General features: G+C 40.0%; 1 protein-coding gene across 1 annotated transcript in view; it reads right to left on the bottom strand.

Moving 5' to 3' along the window:
* Positions 1–22770, bottom strand: part of coro2ba (coronin, actin binding protein, 2Ba) — a 48887-nt gene extending 26117 nt beyond the window's left edge. Inside the window, exon 1 of the mRNA XM_061032082.1 lies at positions 22493–22770. Within this exon, the coding sequence (XP_060888065.1) occupies positions 22493–22507 (15 nt within the window). The 5' untranslated portion in view covers positions 22508–22770. The remainder of the gene's footprint in view (positions 1–22492) is intronic.
* Positions 22771–23495: the final 725 nt, after the last annotated feature.

The raw sequence follows: 23495 nt of genomic DNA, 5'->3' as shown, positions 1-23495 counted from the left end.
ACAGTGAGTGACAGGTGTGGTAAGTCATAACAAAAATATGAGCAGGAAATAAAAGAGAATGTTTGCACTTATTTGAAAGGTACACTCACAAGTTTCAATGAGACATCAGACTGTAGACACTTGAAGAAAAATAACTTGCTTTAAAAAAGTGATGCACAATGCCAGAGGCAGAGAAAACACTCAGGCCAGAGAAACAATTATTATGCATTCAAAGTTTGCTTTAAAAAGAGAGAGGTACAGCCAGAGACGGCAGCTGTGAGAAAGTGGAATAAAATAAAAGAGAACAGAATAGATTTAACACACCTGCTCCGACAGCCCAAAGTGAATCAGTCCATCTGGTTTTTTTGTCAGATTTTTCCAGATGGCCAGTTAAGGAATGTTGGACTACTATTGGAGCCCACGTTTATTTAAATCAGCTGAAAAGAGTGGTCGCAGGAGCTGCTGGCACTCACTCAGTGTCAATGATCCAACCCATTAATGTCTATTACATCATTTCTGCAGTTTCTTAAACAATTAAGGTCACACAAACACACTGTAAAAGCTCAACTGTAATACATCTCATTAAACAGTAGGGTTACAGGAAAGGCCATGGCTTTTGATAATGTCAACCTGTAAAGCAACGATAGCTAATGCACCCCACTGGCAGGCGGGGGTGGTGCTGTGTGCTACATCTGTAAAGCTACAATATTTCTATGCATTACAAAGCATTCCCTAATACCCACACAATGTGTGTTAAAAAGCGCCAGTGGAGCCCTGCAGCTGCAATTGTTTAACTGTAAGCTGTGTAAGACAATTGTGCTGGTTAAGACTATTAGGGAACTGAACGCTTACTGCTGGTTGTCGTGCAGTAAGTGACGGTATACAGAGATTTTACATGGTTAGTTATTTGCTTCTTTTTGAGAAGCGGGACAGAGATGAAGAGATGCTTCTTTTGGAGATTCAAAAAATGAAAATGACTTCATAAATCTTGTTAGTGTTATGAATCATATTGTGTTGAATTATATACCTACTGTACTATATAGTACCCTGATGATGAATGTGACTGTCTGTCTTCCTTGTTTATTTAAATTTTTATTTTTATTTTTTTACTTTTGACTTTATTTAAATAGGTCAATGGATAGAGTAGGAAATTGGAAGCTGTAGGACCATGGAGGACCACTGCCTCCATGAGGTGTGACCTAAACACAACTAAACACCTCTAGTTACCTCTTGATGGTGAGGGTTCATTCTTTCATTCTTCATTATAAAACTTAAACATCAAAAGAATATTTTAAAGCACAACTTGTGTTTAAAAACTCTGCAGAGTGAGACATCTCTGTAAAACCATCTTTACTTAAATATTGGTTAAAAAAAAGTAAATAAAGTTCAACCAAATATTAGTCTTAATACGAGCCTGCTGAAACAGCTGCCAGTGCTGTATGCGTATTGGAGAGTCTGTTCGTCATAATAGGGCATTACTCTGATAATGACAGGAGATGCAGAAGCTGCAGCTAATGGCAGCTCTCAGGCCTGGAGCCAGCCCCCATTAAGCAGCGGTAATGATGCAAAGAGCTCACTACCCAAGGACAGGAAACCCAGAAACCAAGCTGAAGGGCACTTAACAATCACAAGTACACGGAGGAGTGGGGGTACAGGAATCCATCCATCTCAAGAGGAGTTTGTTGACAGCAGCGTTATCCTCCAGATGATGATGTTGCTATGCATACATTATGGTGTTTTCTCATAAATCTGACATAAAACTAAACCTGTCCTCTAAACTCGAAAACAACTCAATTTTATAGATTCAAACATAAGAGTGACTCAATCTCTCCTCCTCCATTTATAAGGGCGGTCACTAAAAAACAGAAAAAGGTCTAAATAAATAATCTCCCCTGTGCTAGATTTCCCTTTTCCCCCAGGAGTTGCTGCCACATGCTTTTTGGAGCATAATGATGAGTGAGCTGGGTCCTGCACCCCGAATGGCAGAGGGGGTGGGGGGGGTTGTAGACTGATGGTTAAGGAGAGGTCTATAGGAAAGATGGAGGAACAAAAGAGGACACATGAGGCACAGTGACAAAAGAGGAACAGAGATAAAGGTCCTGCTTTAAAGAGAGGAAAGAGGGGACTCAAGGTGAAAGGGAAGACAAGATAAGAAACAAGTGATGAAGGAAGAGCTAAGAGCAGACCAACAAAGAACGATGAAATATTTAGACACAAAGAAAACGGCAGACAGAGAGGAGGAGCAGAGGAGGCTCCTACCAGACAGAGATTAACTCCCCTCTGTCCGACCACCTGCCTGCAGCACAAACACACATACACACACACACACACACACACACACACACACACACACACACACACACACACACACACACTGAGCCAACTACAGCCGTCTGAAGATAAATATTGACATTTTCAATAACTAAAAGAGGTTAAAGTGTAGCATCAGAATGATGAAATATGACAATCCAGGAAGCCTTTAAACTATATCTCTTTATGAACAATATCCGGATAGAAATACCCCTCTGACTGCTTCACAACCACCTAGCCCACAGACATATATACTACCAGTTGCTAATAATTAAACTGTAAGAAAGCAAACACCAGACGATTCAGATAAGAAGCCACAAACTTGTTCTTTTATCCTGTGAGGAGCTATGCCATTTATACTCTCACGAAAATCATTTGATCAAAGATGACCACAGAAAAATGAATAAAAAAAACACATGGAGGCGGACTCTAATTGTCAGATCATTGCACTTTTGCACTAAAGAAATAAAGAAAACTGTGAATGCAATCATGGCAGAGAGGAAGGAATCAATTGTTTTGGCCTTTTTTTGAGCAGTTGGGGATGAGTCAGGAATCAAGGATGCTATGACCTGTTGAAGACACATCCACTTTATCTTGCTCTCTTGGCTTTTGTGGGATTATATTTGCGGGTTTTTATCTCTGTTCCATCCACACTACAGGATGTCACAATCTGGGGAAGACTCAGATCCAGTCAGGATTGTGAAGATTGTTTCTGTAAACCCCTCAAAACACACGAAAACATTTGCCAGATAATCTGTTTCAGAAAGGTTGAGAGGGACTAATGGGACCCAAAATCAAAAGATTATCTTCTAGTTTGAGATGACCAGTTTCCTTTAATGCCACTCAACCGCCTTGTATTCATTTTTACACTAAATGATCATCAAGTAGAAACGGGGAAAACTTTTGTTAAGAGCTGTAATTCTTGCAAAACAGTCAATTATCATCTGTAATGATGCAGTTTAGCAGAGACAACTTGAATGTACAGTTTCCATTCTTTATGTGGTGGATGTCTGTTTGAGTGAAGATAATGAGTATAGATAATTACAACTGCGTTTTAAGAGAAAGCTTACACAGATTTTCTGACGCAACAATAAAGAAGGTTTATGATTTATGTAATGGTACACAAATGCCATCAGCACTGAAAGGAAATCCCTCTGGCAACAGTTCAAATTGAGAAAGCTAAATGGCACTGAGCCCAAGTCCAAGGAAGGGGACATGAAGGAGCACTTTCATCAGATTATTGGAATCCATCATTCAAGTGGAGACCACAGAAGCTGCTCTGTGGAATGATTAATAAGTCTGTGAGTTATGATATCAGACCTGTTACCATATTGCGTTTCCAAACTTCAAGGTGATTGCCAGAGGAGCAGGTTGACTTGCAGAAGGTTTGATCATGAAGCTGACATTCAAATCAGCTCTGGTGAGTCATTACAGAGGAATACTTCTGGTACTACAGCGTGCATACAGATCTACAGAATCATCTGAACTCTTTTCAAGTGTAAGGCGAGCATATACTTCCAACACAAGGGTCCTATAGGAAAGTCCATCGGTGCAAAATCTCTGCAGTACACAACATTGGGTTTGACTTTCTCATGAACGGTATTTAGATGTGAATGAGGGGGAAAAAAACATGATTATAAAAAAGAGGTGGCTTGATTCTATTTAGCTGCTTCCGTTTCTGGGTCCTGCTATTGTGCGTAATAGCTCGCTGTTATACTGTCATAATTTCTCAAAACAAATTAAATCAACTTTATTTATACAGCACTTAACACAAAACACAGATGATCCCAAGTGCTTTACAACGCACACACAGAAGAAAACAAGAACAAAAGAAGGAAACAAACAGAACTAGACGAGAAGAGAAAATCAGGAGTGATGAGAGGATATTAAACATGATTTAATAATTGATTTATAATTGTTAATATTAGAAACACTTGTGGTTTATTACTATGACAAGTCTTGATTTCTGCTGTGAAAACGCCCTAACAGAGCAGATAATTACATATCCTTACACTGTAAGAGTGAGAGTTCATAAAAAGAAAGCTTTACCAAGAGGAAGTCTTCAAGTAACCAAGTTTCTCTTTCCAATTACAACCATCAAGCAAATCATTTTATTGAACTTTGAGTAACAACGATCATTTGAAATTGTCTGATTTTCCTGAACAAAGCACATCATATATTCATTTGTCAGTTTTTACACACTAGAAGAAGCTACTTCTTGATCGTGGTTTGGATGAGACACAAAGCTTTGAAGTTCAGAGCAGCAGGGACTCAATAATATGACGGGCATGTTGAGTTTTGTCAGAGACTAGAGAACCAGTGTTTTGGTTTCTCGACCTCCTTCCATGTATCAGGGGTCTACCTTGCCCTCTCTTTTATCTCTCTTCTCTGTACTCTCACTATCTCTTTTACCTCCCTCTGTCTCTCTCCGCAGGATTAGAAGGACGGAAAGCATGAAATAGCAAACCTAGACAGGGAACGTGGCCAAACCAAATGCCAGACCATCTGCCCGCCTGTTCCAGACAGTGACCATCTGAACCTTGGCAAAAAAGGACCCGTTCTGCTAGGAAATATAAATCTTCTATCAGTGATGTGATGCTGCTTGGAAGACAAATACAAAGATAGGATAATCATTTCAAGAAGGAACAGAAGCAGAAAGTCTGAATACTCATCAGCCAGTCGTGATCCTGTTGCCAGGAACAACCTCATAAGACAAACCATTTCAGTTCTGAAACACTGCTTTGATTATAAAGGTTGAGTTCAAGATAATGTCATGTAGTTGGTCAGTTATGGTTTTCTGTTTTTTGCTTCCACATGTCTCTCTTGTTGCTAATCTTTTTGCCTTTGAATGTTTTCCTGCCTGTGTGATTGCGTGCCTCGCCCTTAATGTTTTCACCTACCTCCTAATTGTCTTACCCGTCCTTAATTAAGCCCAGTGTATTTTGTCTTTGCCATCCCTGTTTTCCCTGTGCCAGTTCTTTTCTTCAACCCTGCTCCTTGTGTGGGTGTTTCTTCGAGAATCTGCTTGTGTCTTCACCTTTTGTTGGTGTCTGTTTTTTTTTGGGATAATTATTCCTCTTTCACTCAAAGTAAGCCTTTTTGATTTTCCCCTTGTTTGCAATACATCCTTCCTCTTAGTCTGCATCTAGGTCCTCCCTCTTTGTTTATAACCTCACGTGGAAGTGTTAATAAATTAAGAAAATGATTTACGGATAAAAGTCTGTACGATGCAATCAATTGGAAAGAGTGTGACTTGCACCATTGATAGCAGTAGCACAAAAAATAATGTAGAATTTGAAAATGCAACTGATGAGAACCTAACAAAACAAATCAAAATCAAACAATAGGAAAGTGTCAGAAAGACCATTTATACACTTTCAATTTTCTCACCTCTTGGACAGACGCCACTTTTGCTCTTCGGGTTACCCTCCAGATTGCTGCATATGAAGGGGCAAAATGTTTGTTGTGGGAAGCTTCACGGTTTCTGGTTAAAGTCTATGTTGTACCAACCAATCACCTTTTTACTGACTTTGGTTGTATGCAGACAAACAGTCCATGTGGGCAGTAAAAGAAGCACACTGCATATCTTAACTCCATCAAAGCTACCTACATATGACGGCAGATAACATCCTGATCCAAGACTTCTCCATACTGACTTGTCCATGTCTCAGGTTGCTGGTTGAACTGCAAACAGTGAGAGAGGACCAAGTCTTGGTCTGGATATCTAATATCAGTTTTCCTGATATCTGCTCCCTACATGTACACTGGAAGCCTTGAACATGAGCCATCACTCCCCTATGGCTATAGGCGATGGAAGCTGAGACTGATGCATTGGCAGGCACTTGTTAAATATAAGAAACAGAATAGTGTGTGGTGACTGTGGAGTGTGAATACATTAATTGTGAAATTTTAAAAGTGAAATCCAGGTTCTTTTTCCTTTCTATCTATATTTGGTGTTATATAAAACATTGTGACACAAGAAACTTCAAGAATTATAAATGTTTTTAACCCTGAGTTTGAACCACCAGTATCTCTTTTCATCTCTCCTTGTTGAGCAATTTTTCTCAGAACTCGAGTATTGGAGAGATTAACACAGAAGCAAAGGATCCCTGATATCAGCAGTGCAAAGCTATTTGTCTGATAGAGTTACCTAGGGCAAAGAGATAACTGATGTCCTTGTACAGAAACCTCATACACGTTGTCTATATCACATTAGTGCAGAAGGTCAGCTCCCTGTAATCTCTTTATGGTTACTCACAATTTAATGGACTAGTGGGTTCACATTGAAGTTGGGTATAAGGAATACGTACATGTTCTGTGAAATTAAATAAAGAAACTGTTAGTCTTAGAATAAAACGACCTACTATATGTGCCCTCTATATTATAAATCAATTAATGACTTGGACAGGGTGTGTTATGATTCTGGAGCCATGTAGCAAAAAGAAAGATAAAGCCACTTTATGACGCCAATTTTTCAAAGGATGAATGGGCCAAACATGTTCCCCTTTTCTTGGGTTTTCAAAACAAATGAAAGATCTTCTTGTCACAGTGTATTAATATAGGCAGGATAGAAATGAGGTGTGACCAGTGAGAGACAAACAGATTGCAGCAATTCTGGCACCTTTGCCAGCGTTAAGGTGGGGGCAGGGAAAGTCCAGATGTTCCTGTTTATTCAGAGCAGGGATCAGGAGGAAACTACTTCTAATGGGTTTTTCTACTGCAGTAAGCAGGTTTAACTGCAACTATGGTGATGGCAGGTTGCTTATTCAGGCAAAAAAAAGGACAATGTGATCAAACTAGTGTTAATGTGTTCTTCACCACCCTGTCCTATGCTTTCTATCTCTATCTCACATATGGACTCCCAGACATGTACAGCATTTAATACCACTACAAGCACTCCTGGACAACTGTGATAATTTCTCTAGTATCATTTCAACATTTTCTTTTACAGCTTTCCGTATTAATTATGAAATAAGACACGTCTGCTATTCACAAATACAGACCGCCTGATAGACAGACAGAAAGAGGGAACAGTACTTGAATTTCCACCCATGTGTGAGCGAGTTGAGCCACATTTGAAATGACAGTATTCCCATATGTGTGTGTGAAGGTTAATGTGTTGTGAATTTGACCTATATTTCAGAGGATCTCTCTGTTGATGACATCACGGGGTCGACACACTAATGGTACTTTCGTTCTATATACGTGTGTCTTCATATGTCTGTTGTAATTTTCCATTGTTGAAGCGGTTAAAGACATAAGGGCAGTCTTACTCACAGGGCAGGACAGCAATTGGAAGGCTAGCAATATGCTGTAAAACTGTTTTATGGTCACTCATGCACATCTTTCCAGTCTGTTTCATTGATCTATTGCCAGCCGGTCGAAAGGACTTCTACGGTACAGTTCACCAATGTGTGCCAGTTTTAAAGCCAGCTGTAAAATACAGACCTCATTTCGTCATCCTCGTTTGGGACAAATATTTAATTTAGGCTTTTATTCCATCGGGGATTCTTTATTGGCACCATCTACTCTCGCTGGGTCTGCTCACTTCCAGATTCATAGTTTAGCTTCGTGTATAATCTACGCCAGCCTTGTTTCTGTGTATCCCACTTTTTAGAGTATTAGAGTGTTTCGGATTAACTGTGTTGACAAACATATATATATTTTTTTTTAAATGAAGCTATTAGTAATCAGTGGGGATACAACTTCAGAGCTGATCTGTATGAAACAGCATTGTTGACCCCCTCTGAAAAATGTGTCTGTGTTACTCTTGATGGCAATTTGATCTAAAGTAAAAAATAAGTTGTAATCACTTATTTTAAACCAGTCAGCTGATAAGTGCTGACACTGCAAAAAAGAGTCCCAGTGAGCCAAACAGCCAAATATCTAAAGCACAATGATCTTTGACTTACCAAGATCAATCAACATAGCTACATCTTCATGACAAACACACGTTTTCTATCTTCAAAAAAATATTTAGATATTGTACAATGCAAAACCTCCTCACCCATTTAATTTACATTTGATTCATTACCATAATATCAGACCACATGTACATGCATGTATTACGTATATCACACATATCTATCTATTGGTAACCAAATGGCCTCCGTGAAGAAGTTGAGTTGGTTGGTGACGTTAATTTGCTAATTTACAGCATATCAAAAAGCATTACCAGGACTTCCCACTTCACAGCAACAAACAAACAAACAAATCTAACAGAACCAAGTAGGTGGCTTGACAACCAATAAATGTGATGTTTGAAAGATTCTTTCACCCCAAACAAGCCTCACCCACGCAGTCATTAGGTCTTCTCATTGATTTTATTACAGATATTTAAGGTAAGGTAACTTTATTTGTACTGGTGGGTAGATTTGGTTTACAGTGAGTGAGTCGGCCTCCTTTTACATGTAAATGACAGCACAGGACAAAACATGATGAAGTGACAACAGTGCTCAATACTAAAGTGAAAAGCCTGTCATTTAGCACCAACTATTTAGAAAAGCATGATAGCAATATCATTGTCAATACCGTAAATATTACAGTATATTATACTTGTACTGTTCTTTTTCTTCAGCAACCTTTTTTGTCTTATCTTAGTTTGAACTGTGTGAGGACACACTTTCACAAACTTTTCCAGCCAACACCATTAACGGTTCCACAGCACAGAATATACAGTAACCTATAAAGGGATACTTTTAAAGATTAACATTGAAGCTCCTTGCCCTATCTTTCATTGACACAAGGACCTGCTTTATTTATTCTTGCCTTTCTTTGCTGCTGTTCTCAGCACCTTTCCTCTCAAAACCACAACACTTTTTTCCCCTGACGATGTGGAATAAAGTCTTTTAGCCTTTATTACCCTCAGCTCAGGAATTCCCAGCTCCCATTTTTCAATGTCAGGTGTATTCCCAGGCTACAGTCCTCACCTTGTGTGGCCAACACTGTTGACTTAAAGGACAATTACAGCAATATTGTCTCGTTAAATGTTGCATAATTCAGCCTTTCTTCTCGTCTACTAAACTACACTATACTGATAATGTTGAAGGTTAACAGAACCAAAATGATGTTGGAGAGTCTCCTAGTTTAGTTTCATCGTCTTGTCCATCAACATAATTTTTGCCACTGATGTGTGAAAAGAGATGTAGTGAGCCTATCTCTAGAGATATATGAAGTTTATGAAGTTCTAACAGCTGATGTGATGTTAAACAGTTCTCTGATACATCTGACAGATACAGACAACATGGACAGAACATCTCTGAAGGGTCGGTTTCATCTTCCCCATGTAAGTCCGTATCCTTCCAACCCAGTATTGGAACAAAACTCATTAAAAAGACAAAAACAATCTATGTATCTTTGGTTAAAGGGATACTTCACCCATTTGCATTAAGCTTTGTATCATTAGAAACCTGGTAGTATTTTTGAATGGTCGTGCATCCCACCCTCATTTTCCCCTGAGATGGGAAATATTTGTAATTTTAAGTCTGAAAAGGAGCTTCCAATGATGCAAAAATTGCGTCACTGGAAGCTGCCTGTCGGCAGCAACCGTCTCGCGGCTATATTGCTATATTGCTATATTGCTATATTGCTGGCCACAGCCGGTACACTGCCAGCTCAGCAGCCGAGACATAAGGCCTGCCCGTCGGCGGCGGTGTGGACGAGGAGCCCGGGCCGGCTCGAGCTGGGGTGGACTGGTAGTGTCGGTGCTCTCACCGTTTGCCTATGGACACAGACATAGAGTCTGTTTTCTGCCAGGAATTTCCAAGATCAATTCTGGGAGAAATCTCAGAATCAGTTGAGGAAATGGCCTCATGTGTTGAAGTAAATATGTCTGTAAATGTTTTTATTACTATATTTCTACTGCTATACTGTTTATTTTGGAGAAACTGTAACGATCGAATTTCCCTCTGGGATTAATAAAGTATTTCTGATTCTGAACTAGAGGACCTTAGTGGGAGTGGCCTGCGGTGCTGTGCATTCTGGGATTTGGGGTCTTTCATCAACATGAGCCAAAAATACACTTTCTGCCTTTTCACGGCCAAGAAGGCACCAACTTCAAAATTTATTTCACATTTCTACTACATATATGACCCAATGTCAATACAGATTCATGTTTCAATGGGTGAAGTATCCCTTTAAGTATTTTCTCCACCAGCACCCATATCCAACCAAAACAAGCTCAGAGCTACAACGAGCTCAGGACGGGGTGGTGATTCTCAGTGGGATCAGCATGGCAACAGTCTTCAGTTGAACTTAATTTTAGTTGCATAGCTTTAGTTTTTGAATTTTGATAACAGTTATATAAACTGTAATCTAAAATTAATTTTAAAAAGATTTTGTTCGGGGCACTAGTGGCTAGAGGCGGGCAGCCTGGGTTTGAGTCCGGCTTCTGGCTCCTATCCCGCATGTCATTCCCCACTCTCTCTCTCCCAGTTTCTGACTCTATCCACTGTCTTATCTCTAAATAAAGACATAAAAAGTCCTTAAAAAAGATGCTGTTGATGTTCATAAGAGAAGTTTTTATGTGTGAATTAAAAAAAAGGAGCATCCAAATCTCATTTTTGGCTCATTATTCATTTTGTTGCGGAGGAAGGTAAGCAGGCTAAAAAGACCTTTCACGTTCATGTTTGTTTCATTACTAATGTTTTGACCTGAGCTGAGTCTTTCTGTCATTGTATCTTTTCCTTGCACTTTCTTCCCTCTGTGACTTTGACATGTGTTTCTGTGTCCACCTCATCTCTTTCCATGCACCAGCTACTTAAAGAAATGACCCAGCTCATCAGCATAGACCCAGAAAAACTGGGGTGAGGAAGCAACGGGTTGGAATGCAGACACTGCCGCCTCTCAACTGGTGAATACGTGGCATAAACAAAAACACACAGAGAAGATGCATACACTAATTGTCTAACTTTGTGGTATTAACACAATTTCCCTAAGAAAGGGTTTGTTGTCCTCTAATCTGCTCAAAAAGCCAACACAGATTTATAAAAAAAAAAACCTTGAAAGTTTAGTTTTTCCAAAACTTTTTCAAAAAGAAGGCAGCTTCAGAAGGAAACTGAAGGAGGAGGATGTGCAGATGCAGAACAATGTCTTTATAAACTTATCCTAAGCAGTGTTATTGAGCTCTTATAGACATCTATATGAATGGGTGATACATCAATATGTTTTAAAGAAATATTCTTTTAAAGAAGGGTGGTTAAGATTGTCGAAAATGTGAATAATTTCACAGAAATCACAGAATAATTCATGGCTGACATGACTGGAGTGGTATGAATTTTAATGACCATTATTTCTAAAGGCTCTTTGTTTTATCTCTGATAGACTGTTGCTGTTTAGGCAGACAGGCATACCCACTGTGTTACCATAGTGACTGCAATGGAAATCCACACAGCGAGACTTAAGAAAAGAGTCTACAATAAAATAAATGTATGACATTTGTACATGAATTTGACAGTTTCTACAGTAATGAACAGTTTCTAACAAAAACTCATCAAAGTTCTGTGAAATAAACCTCAGAATAGCTAAGTTAGCATCCGTTGCACATCTAGAAGTTTTCTGTTTTGTGTGCATATCCTACGCTCTTTGATTTAAGATTACTAAAACTACTTTTTATTTTGCTGCTTCTTTACATTTTCATCCTCCTTTTTCAAAGTCGGGGGGGGGGGGCTAAAGAGGGTGCATAGATCGTGAGTAACACTGTTACTTTGTCAGCGATTTGGAAGCATGTGCGTTCCGTAAAGTTGTCTGACCATTAAATGGCGTTATAATCTACAGTCTGTTTCACGATTTCTTCATTTGATTTATACAGCAGAAACAACCCCCACCTGACACTCATCCAGAAAACTGCTGACATAACAGGATTCATCTGTGGCTCAGACCTGACACTTTCACCATATAATGTGGCCTTTACAGTAAGAGGCTTATGTCTTTATGTTTCATGTGATCTCTTCATGGGCTCATCAGTTTGTTCAGAACACTGAACCACCATGACCACTCACATATTTGCTGCAGCATTGAGCAGATCAGAGCACTGATAGTAGCACAAAGTGATGGAGGTAAATTAAAGTGAAGGAGAGAGAATAGCAGAGACACTGAGTGCGATGGAAAGCACATGAGGAAAGGAAATGAAGAGAGTATTTTGTGCTGCAAAGAAACTGATATCTATATTTACTCTGCTATCAGTGCCCATAGGCGAAATACAGAGCTGGATCTGACCCTAATGAACTCCAGTGTGGATGTCTGTGAGTGTGTGTGTGTGTGTGAGAGAGAGAGAGAGAGAGAGAGAGAGAGAGAGAGGGAGCGAGTGTGGGTGGTAGCATCATCCACCGTGGATGTGCTTTCAATCTTTGCCCCACTCCCCACTCAATGCTCTCTTCTGTTTGTCCACCTCTTCAGCCCCGTCTCAATCAGTGTAGAGAACAGCTTCACCGACATTATAATGAAAACAAAGATAAATTCATATTCTGTTTGTTCAAAGGTGGCAAGAATCGTGTTTGTCACCATCATAAGGACATCCCGGCTCTTCCTACCTGACCACGTTTCTGACCATGTTCATTTAATACGAGTTGACATTGCATTAGCACCCAGGAAATGAAAACGCCGCACAGCTATTGTCAGCCTCATGCAAGGGAGTGTGATGTGGGATAAAATTACGTAAGTAGATTCCATGACACTTCGTCAAGCCTCCCGTCCAGGCAGCTACTGTTCCAGAGAGGAAACGGACCACCCTGACTCTCACCGCAGTGACACTGCATCGGCCTGCATAGCTGACATCTTTTGTCCACCAGCGCAACTGTAATGATACTAAAAAAAGGAATCAAGAATGTTTTCCCTCCTCAGTGCTTGTGCTCACTGTGAAATACAGTTTTCACGATCAGTGCCTTGAATATAATGTCCTTGAACTTGCTCTGTGTCTTTTTAACATACAGATTGGTTACTTGAAGATTATACAAAAATGTACAATAAAGTTAAAGTTTGCAAAATGTTTGAGCGTAATTTCAATGTCTGCCTTCGTTCTCTATTCAAATAAGATCAGATTACTTGTGGGTTTGTTTTAAGATATGGGAAGTAACATTACTATAAAGACAATGACTCCAGTTATCATAATAAGCCAAACTATAAGGTTCATCAGGCTGAAACTAATGCGGTCTTATACATCAGTCCTGCAATGATGCATACCATCACAAAAGTTGTAATGTTCAGCATTTCTTGAAACGGTTTGGATATGACAGTAAGTGTGTTATCATTATTTATTTCCCACAACCTCCGAGCAGACAGACCCTCACTCCTGAGATCTCTGCTGTACCCCAGGCTGGGAACCAGACTATGTCATAGTCCAGGCTAGCGGACTATGACATCTTTTTGGATACAATTAAGTTTCTAAGAAGCTTCTGTTGAATAAAGTGTTATCTCATTTTAACAACACTGAAGTGTTAAATACCAGACTGTGGACAATTTACATTAAACAGCATCTTCTTCACCAGTCATATATTTATATCACATCCAAGTAAGCAAAACAACATGCGTTTGTCTCCAAGCACTTATACTGTAGCCTTGTCCCCAGGCCCATCAACAGGAAGCACATCCTATATCGTGATTGTGCAGACTGCAGACTGCAGACAACACACACACACACACACACACACACACACACACACTTGATGTGCACTTACTGTAATCTCAGTGTCATGGATGTTTAATAATGTTTAATAATGATGTTTCACGGATAATTTCACATGATTCCTTCCTTTATTAACACAGAGTAGAGAGTAAACTACAATGGAATTAAAAAAAGATGAACGCCAAAAGAAGCCACAACAAAGCTTCCCCCTTTGCACTATCTCACAATGAATCAATGAGTTCTGCTCATACTTTGGTGAGAAAGTCACCTACTATGAGAGAGTCTGGATTGTGAGAATGAATTTGCAGCAGAGGAATGATTCATGCAGTGACAAAAGGAAAGAAGAGTTTCCCAACTCTTTTTGGAAACACAGTGCAGGCTTTCACACAGATTTGGAAAGTACAGATTTTATAGACAGGCACACACACACAGACACACATTGAGAAGCGTAAAGGAGCTTTCTGACAGGCGATGAGCTCATGAGATCTGAATGTCTTGACTGTGATGAATGTGTTTCTGTGGCTTTCTCACAACCATTTCTTCTTATTTCTACACTTTTTTCTCCTTTCACACGCACACGGCTTACGCTGCTTGTGTGTTCATTCTTTTATCTGCTTCATTTGGAGTGCATACAAGACACAAAAAAAGCTTAATTCTGGATTTAGTATTCTTAATCTGCTAAACTGTATTTTTCCTTCTCCAGGAAAAGCAGGTTTGGGGTTGCTAGGTAAGCGATTCAGCCTTCAGTTTAATGTGTGTGTGTGTGGCAGTGTGTGTGTGAGAGCGTGCGGGTAAACACTAAGCTTGACAAATGGCCAGTGGTCTAAATCAGACTCAATTAAGATTTATGGTGGGCGAGGTGCCCCGAGAAAGGAATTCAGACACTTTGAGTGTGGATGTGCTCAGATTTTTTGTGTGTAAATGAGCAGACTCTATCTGAGGCAAATATTTTCCTTTAAGGATTGAATAAATAAAATCTCACATGAAAAATAAATGGCATAATCATTGACACTTGTCAAAGCTCTCGTATCTAAAAACACATCTTGAATCTTTTTAATGCTCTGGGAGTTTTAACAGCCATACAGTTAACAGCAGAATCTGTACCATAAACACTCTGAAAATGGCTTTCAGACGTCTTTCCGACCACATGTGTGTGCCTGACATCAGAGCATCGAGGGCCTCCTTCATAATTGCCGTGTTTGCAGATATGTAATTGCAAACACACTTAACACAGCTGGAACGCTACCTTGCATTACATGTTGTTCACGTCAGTACGGTTAAATATGAAGCATTTAAAGAAACAAGCATGTCAGGACCTTCAAGACAAGAAGTGAGAACGATCACTATTCTGAGCATGTCTTTGTCAGGGTTCAACTTACAGAAATAATTATATTATTTAAGCAACAACTGAGCAAGACTGTTTTATGCAGTTCACCATTGGTGTCCTTAACTGGATGAAAACATCTGCAAAAAGTGAGCAGGAATCTAAGATTAGAGGTGTAAGTTAAAATAAGGGAAGGGTGGGGTTAGGGGTGCAGAGCAGATGGTTAAGGTCAGAGTTGTGAGCCCTAAAATTGCGTTAAGGTTCCTCTCAAGTAAAGCTATACATACTTAAGTGTGCGTGTGTGTGTGTATGTGTGTGTGTCTGCCCTTAACAATCAGTTATCACCACAGGGACTCACTTTGGTGTTATCTGGGGAGCATTTCTGCTGGTGTCTCAAGGAACACAAAGGGGTTCTCCGTAGGCCAGTCCTCCCCCTCCTCATCTTTGTCACCCTTCTCCTCCCTCGGCGTCCCTCTCTCCCTCTCCCCTCCCCCCCCTTCCATAGCCCTGGCGCACTGCTATTTCTGTGGTATCCAACCAAAAACAACTGGACCATTTCAGGGGCTGCCGTTGCTGCTTTCTAATCAAAGGGGAATTCAAAAAGAACAGTCTGAGTAAACTTCTTTCTATAGTAGCAGCATGCTGTTAACAAATGACACAGTTGAATTGCTTCTAAATGCTCAGAAATGGATTTGAATATGAAATAGAATTGAGTCCTTTCAAACGGCTGAGGCTGGAGGTGGGTTGGCAGACTAAGGACTAGTTGACCTCTGCCTTCTGGAGAGGTCAGTCCGTTGAACAGAGAAATCCCACTGCGGCTATTATGCCTCTCCCTTGAGCCCAGTGGACTGAAAGCTAAACTCAAAGTGACAGGAAGGTAACTCAGGGCAACAATCGATGCTAAGAGCCAGCCGCTGATGCCCCCTGTGTCTGTGGAGGACAGTGAAGTAGTTGTTTAGTGAACAACTAAAAGCTGAGTACTGTTGCTCTGTTTGCTCTGCATATTTAAATATTATGTAAGGCAGCAGCTGTGAGCTGCATAATTTCATTTAGCCATTTCAAGATGAAGTCATTCAGATTGAGACACACTCACACTCATACCGTTTAAGATATACAATTAAAGAGGCATGTTCTTTTTTTTCTTTTTGTTCTTTTTCTGATACCTCATGAAATCTAACACCACATACTGGTTTAGTAGTAGTAATAGAAGTTATCCACCCACCTACACATAATGTGTCTGCCAACTCACATTCATGCCCTCCCACCCACGTCCACACACTCATGCACACAGACATACAAGCAATCACAGAGCAAATGAGAACAGGCTGTCCAGATAGAGTTATAATAATCCCATGCTGAGCCCTGATGTGCTAGCTTTATTGGCAGGTTTTTTGTGCCAAACCACTAATGCTGTATGTGGCAAAAAGCATCTCACTCAAGAGAAATATACTAATTTTCTTCTTAATATTTGACTCATTTTAACATCACAGTCAAAGGATATGCATCATGAATTATCAGCAGATGAGCGACAACAGGTGAACGGCCATTTTATCAGTATATGAAACTAGACAAACTTACTTTTAATGGATGAACCAAACAAGTCTCAAATACTGTACTTCACGGTTATTAATCAGCGGAAATGAATGGAAGTAAATCAAAACATCCTAAATAGAAATGTATTCAAAATGTATGAATTACTGCAAAAAGCAGTGTAGTAGTACATGTCACTTTTGAAACATGCAATAATACGTTTGACCCTTTTTAGAAAAACTGGTCAAAAAGGGTTTTTTGTCTGCAAAATAAGCTTTGAAATATAAATACTGTACAAGCTTAGAAAGAATAAAAATCCCTGGATTGTCATAGAGAGAGAAGAAAAGTCCGGTTAGGTCAAGTATATTTGGCAGTACTTTTGTTTTGATTAATGAAATGTCTGTGTAGTGCATCATTCATCTACTTAATCAGGTTGTCTACATTTTTAATACCACATGTTTTAAAACAACACAATCTCTGTAATTTGAATGATGGATCGAATATAAACTAAGCTTTAAAAAAAAACTTTAGTCACATCTTCAATCAAAGGTTGCCACGAGAAAAAGAGAGCGCTGTCTATAATGCACAACCTGGTTGGTCAAAATTCCAAACGCTGTCAATTTATTACTGCATTTAAGTTTGAAAAAGTTTGTTTGCAATCTGTCTTGATTCAAAATAAGAAATCACCCAAAATGTGGTACCTACACCCTCTTTTTTTGATTAGAATAGTATCGAACACCTTGGCCTTACAGTACGCGAGCGTTAGATATTGCGTCCTATAGTGCATGATAGAACGCTGGCTGTCCACACTGCATCAGTTCAATATTTAATTCTGTGAATTTCAGTTTCCCCTTGCAAACAGTTTTGTATTGAGTTGAGCTGTTGACTCAATTCACAACACTTAAAGGGTCTTTAATAAACGACTTTGAGCTGAAAAAACGCTTATGTCGTTGCGAGCGACAGAGAGAAAATTAGAAACTGGCCGTTGGGGTCAAAACGGCGCGTAAGGACACTCCAATAGGAAACGATAGAATGAAGCGTATTTTATCGCTGTTGCTCGCTCACGCCGCGTGCTGTTGGGACAAGCTGTAAATTCTAAATTCTGGTATCACAGACAACTCTACTCTAGCAGTATGAAACGCCCTTTCCCGGCAGCACTTGGCATTTACTAACACAGAGAGTTGATTCTCCTCATAAACCTGCAGTTTAATAACATCATCTAGCAGAGCAGATTTCCCTCAGGTAATTTACCAATCATATTCACATGTCTATTTGAGGTATGAAGATATTTGGAAGCCGTATATGGGATGAACCTCCAGCCCAAAGAAATGATTGCCAGTGGACTAAAGTGTTGGCCTTAAAAAGCTAAAGAGCTTAAGGTCCAGTAGTGTCACAGCCAAGAGGGGCCATGTTTGAAAGCAAAGGCCACAGATTTAAACATGCAATGACCCATTTTCAATGTCAGCATTCTGTCAGAAGAGTGACGGGTAGTTTCTGCCTCTGTTTGGTGATCTGTCTGTCGCAGTGAAAAACAAACATGTTTCACAGTTCCTACCAAAATAAGTAATAGCTAGTTGTGTGTAAATCATTGTTTGCTGTAGATACATAATCCTGTGGGTATTTGAGAAAGGATAAAAGATAACCAGTAAGTTAGCTCAGCTCAGCTTCAATGTTCCTATACATAAACAGACAGAGAAAACGTGTCTCCCAGGAACAGATAAATTATTGGATGTATCTAGATACTTTGTTTTTGGAAAAACTTTCACAATAAAAATGTTGCAATCTGGTTGGAAGAGTTATGGGAAACAATGAGCACAGTCATAAGAATATGTTTGACTAAAAGTCCAAGTCTTGGCTTGAATTCCAAGGCCAATTTCCCACTGGGACAATAGAATTAATCTTATCTCATCTTAATATTTTTGTAAAATAAATTTCACTTTATGGTGTTAATCTAGTATTGAATCTTATAATAATTTAAGTGAGTTCCGCCTGTTTTTGGATAAAAGTAAATGTCTGTTTTGTTTTAATTTGGTCTGATGAAACAATGCTAGCTTTCATGATTTGTTCCCATGTGAATGTTTTACCCCTGGACATTAATCAACACTTAAGTTCCTCTCTTCTTCTGTCTCTTAATTGGTTGTTGATACAAAACGTTCGACGAAAAAAACAACCCTTTTCACTTCATAAATCAGAGCTCAGAATCTTCTCTTGGAGCCTAATTTGCCAATTATTACAGTTGTAATTGAGTTGAATAAGGCATGGATACTTGCTAATGAGATAATCCAAATGTTTACACCTCCTTTGAAAACACTAATGAGTGTAATGTGTTGTTGTTTAATGCTGGAGCTAATAACCAACTCAACACATCATCATGCACATCATGTCAAACACTGAGAGGACAATACTAGCATGCTTATGCTAATCTTTGAAAAAGCCACTGTCCCCATTTAACATCATTTTGAATCTATTCTGCCATGTTCAGGTGTTTATCCCAGAGCATACACATCTTGGTGTGGTGCTAAGTGGGACTTGCAGGAGATCTCTCTTAAGAATATTGTCAATGTGTATCTGTGTGCTGAGGGGTAGCAGACTGTTTAGCCCCGTCAGCAGAGAAGCTCTTGTCCTGCCTCCCTCCCAAGGTGACTTCTCTGCTGTTGGCAGGCAAAGCCATGAAAACAGCTCCCTCGACTCTCTCGCTTTCTGCTTCTCCCACACACTCATCATCTTTTAGATACTGCTGGGTAATGGGCTTTTATACCCTTTTCACAGAGATGTCAAAGCACATTCTGTCTTTCTTTCTTATCCCCCTCCCTCTTTCCCTCATTTACGTAATTGCACGTAGGAGTCAAAATTCATGCAAAAAATAAATAAAATGTTCATTTAAAATCCTCTTCATTGCCTTTGGCCTTGTCTACAGTCAGATTTAGACTTTGGCTCAGAGCCGACGCGGACACACCTGACTGTGACGGAGCGGCTCCGTCATTGACTGCAGTCAGCACACACACCAACACACACGCTGACACACACCTACACACACACATACGCCAAACTTTTCCATCTGCCAGTGCGCCTATAATCACTCAGTAAATCCCATCATCCTCCTTTCCCTCTCCGTTTCATAGCACGACCAAGGGTGCACACTTGAGAGCTCTATTTTTGTTTTTCGGCCCATTTCCACATTCTAAACAGGCGGATGCGGCGGCCAATAGTAATCACGTGATTGATTGTTTCATTAAATGTTTGTTTACAATGTATCGCCACAGATACATTGCTGTGGTGTTAATAAAATATGGATTAAAATTTTTAATTTAGTGCTGAGTAGACCATATGAATGTAACAGGTTAAAAATCGCTCATTCATGAGAAAGTGTGTTTTGTTTAAAGGCTTAATATGTGATTTTTCACACTTAAATATAATAGAAATCAAGTATATCCTCTGAAAATAACTCTGTGAGTCATGACTGTCTACAATGGGTGTAACACCCGAGTCCCACTGTCTGTGATGCTCTCTGAGTTTTCCGAGTCATATTTTCAGTTTGTTGACATCGCCGGGACGGCCGGCTGGCTCCTCCCCTCGCGAATAAAAGTTGTTTAATTGAGGGACTAGAGAAAAGAAGAATAACATACTGTACTCACTGTTTAACTGCGTTTCTATATCACGCTCATTTCGGGTAAATTTACATGCAGTGTGAAGATATGAGCATAATAAAGATCGCTAGCATTAGCATGCTAACACAACAATGCACCGCAAGTTGTTTTGGTTTCATGCTGGTGCTCAAGGGCGACATCTGCTGGATCAAAAAATCGCATATAAAGCCTTTAAAATGTCCTAATGTCATTCATAACGCCCAGTGGGAGGGGCTTCTTGCTTTAAAAGATGGCTGCTGCTTTCAGGCAGTCTAGTCCTGGTTACAGAGGAGGTAACGTGTTGGAGACTTTATTTTTGAAGTGCAGTTTTGTTTGCTCGCTAATGTGGAATTTTGTTTTTGGAAGACTTTTGTTTTGTATATAGTTTAAGTACAATTTTACCTGTTTTTGCATTTATTTTGTAAATATCTGTCACTGCACCTTGGGAGGCTGGCTAAAAATAAAACACATCAATTGCAGTCTTCGACGACGCCTGTGTTTTTAAGATTTTTGGGTGTTTTGAAAGAGGACCCCGTCACACTGACCTTTTCCTCTTTCAGTTCTCGTAGTGGAGAACGCCCACCTACGCAGCGGCACACACACCTCCCACACAATCGCTCTCACTCGCAGGCAGGAAAATTGTTCTTGGAGAGCAATCGTCTGTGATTTTTGTGTGGTTGTGCTGTGGAGATTGCAGCCTGGAAATACAACCTACGCTAATTCTATGTTAACAGAAACTTACATGTGGAAGTTGTAGGTGTGAAGCCATAAGTGTGAGTAAATAGGACATTGTCCTGTGACTACAGTAGGTCATCTATTTTAGTCCGGGTTAATTCTCTACATGGGAGTAGGTGTGTTAATTTCCTCTGTGTGTGTGTCCTCCTGTTTCTCTTTGCCTCTCATTCTTTGTGTCTCTCTTTGCTCTCTCTCTCTCTCTCTTGCTCTCTCTCTCTCTCTCTCTCTCTCTCCCTCTCCCTCTCTGCTAATTGATTAAGAGGATTCAACCGGCTGCAGCAGGGTTAAGCACTGACTCTGACCACCCTGCCACACTAAACAGTCACCCAACCAGGCCTGCACAGCTTCTTCAAGATCAGTTTGAGACAGCTTGTAAAAATACACAAGTTACTTTCACCTGCCAGGACACTGCACTGATTTGGATGTTTTCTGAGAACAATTCTTAGACATGCTGCTGCATGCTTAACCAAGACATTTACCCATACATTAACTTAGGCCAAACACTGAACAAGATCAAGTGTAGCCCTTCAAAAACTGGCGGTTTGCTTTTGTCAAACTGTGAGTCCCCACATTGTGACTATTTTAACTTTTCTTTAAATTTCAGGCCATAATAAGACTAACCCTGGGGAAATCCCAAATAATCGAGTAAAGTTTTCATGTAAAGAACTTAGAAATCAACTGAAAGCCAGAATATGCAAATTGCAATGGTCAGCTTTCAGTTAATTAGGATTGTAAATCACGTTTGTCAGAAACACAGCGGGGCTTTATGAGATATCATCACTCTCTCAAGCTGGAAGTCCACCAAACAGATCTCATATTCTTATTAATGGCAATGAATGAAACACCTCAAACAACAACATGTGAAACAGGTTTCATCAATGTGAGATCTCTTAACGATCCTGCACTTTTTAATATGATGATTGAGTTTAAAAGACAGAAAATAATAATTTAAAGCATCAAGTGAACGGCCTGGTACTGAATTCTCTCTCCGCTTACCAAGTCTCATTTAATAAAAAGTTTATAGAATTTAATTTCCTCTAAAAAAGAGAGCATTTTTTCTGGTCTGATGATATGCTGCAGAGTAGAGAATATAATCACTGAATTTTGATGTTGGTCTCATCTCGATTGCTTCCATAAAGGAAACAGTCACACAAACATAAATTAACACACATAGGCAAGCAGCAGCATCCTGGTCACCTTGTCCTACCCGGCAACTCAGACACTCTTTAAAAAACTCATCTTTACCCCCAACAAAACACAAACACACACACATAAGTAAAAACACCTGAAATAACCTGTACAGTACAATTCCACCTTCAACCACTGGTGACATGCTGAAAAGTTGTCCCCCATACGGAGCGGTCTTACCTTTGTGACAGTCATGCAGAATCAGTGGGTGAGGAGCAGGCCAGTGTCCCCTTCAAGCAGAGAGTAACGCCGCAGGAGTGGCGGAGTGATGAGGAGGAGAGGAGGGCAGCTCTGCTGAATATGCAGAGAGAGAGAAAAGAGGAGGGGACAGACAGGTTAGTGTGTCTGGCTCACTAAGTACGGAGGGGCTGATTGTTGCTGCAGTGAAGTAATGGCTGGCAGTCGGCGTGTGCGGTTGGTTACTACAACAGGGAAAAGCTCCTCGCTAGGATACACCCCTCCCTCCTCCCTCCCTCCCTCCCTCCCTCCCTGGCTGCACACACGCAAAGACACACACACACACACACACACACACACACACACACACACACAGTGATAATGATGCACACAGAGTCTAGCTGCCTACTCTCTCACTCTCCGTCTCTTGCAATATGATTAGTGAAGGGCTAATACAGCTTATTGATGATCAGGCAGGCAGGACTGCAGGAGGAAGCCGGAGCAGCACTGCCTGGGACAGCAGAGGAGAGGAGAGGAGAGGACTGCAGAAACACAGAGAGGGAGGGAGGGAGGGAGGGAGTTGGACACTGTGTCGCAGTCTGCTACTCAGGCACAGAGCTAGCTGCACGTCATCCGGTGTGCATTGATGTGTGTGTGTCTGCAGGTGTGAGTGACACAGACATTGATAGGATAAGACAGTAAAATGTTTTATTTAAGCATCATTTAAACTACACTGACACTAATTATCCCCTTATTTAAAAAAAAAGAAAAGAAAACACACACTGTATGAATACACGAGGAAAAAGTTATACTCATGTGAACACACTCTTACAATGTTTCTCTTCTTACAATGTAAAGACTACGGTAGTGGTAACAATTTCTTGATGATGTTAATTTGTTATCATTTGACCAAATCCATTGTTTAAATCTATGCTTTTATTAAATAAAAGGAAAAAGAAAACATTCATAATTTATAATTTTTCTCGTATACCTATGGTACGTTTTT

Source organism: Labrus mixtus, chromosome 1, assembly GCF_963584025.1.
Source record: "Labrus mixtus chromosome 1, fLabMix1.1, whole genome shotgun sequence".
NCBI classification, from domain to species: Eukaryota; Metazoa; Chordata; class Actinopteri; order Labriformes; family Labridae; genus Labrus; species Labrus mixtus.
This window is presented reverse-complemented; position numbering and strand designations above follow the sequence as displayed.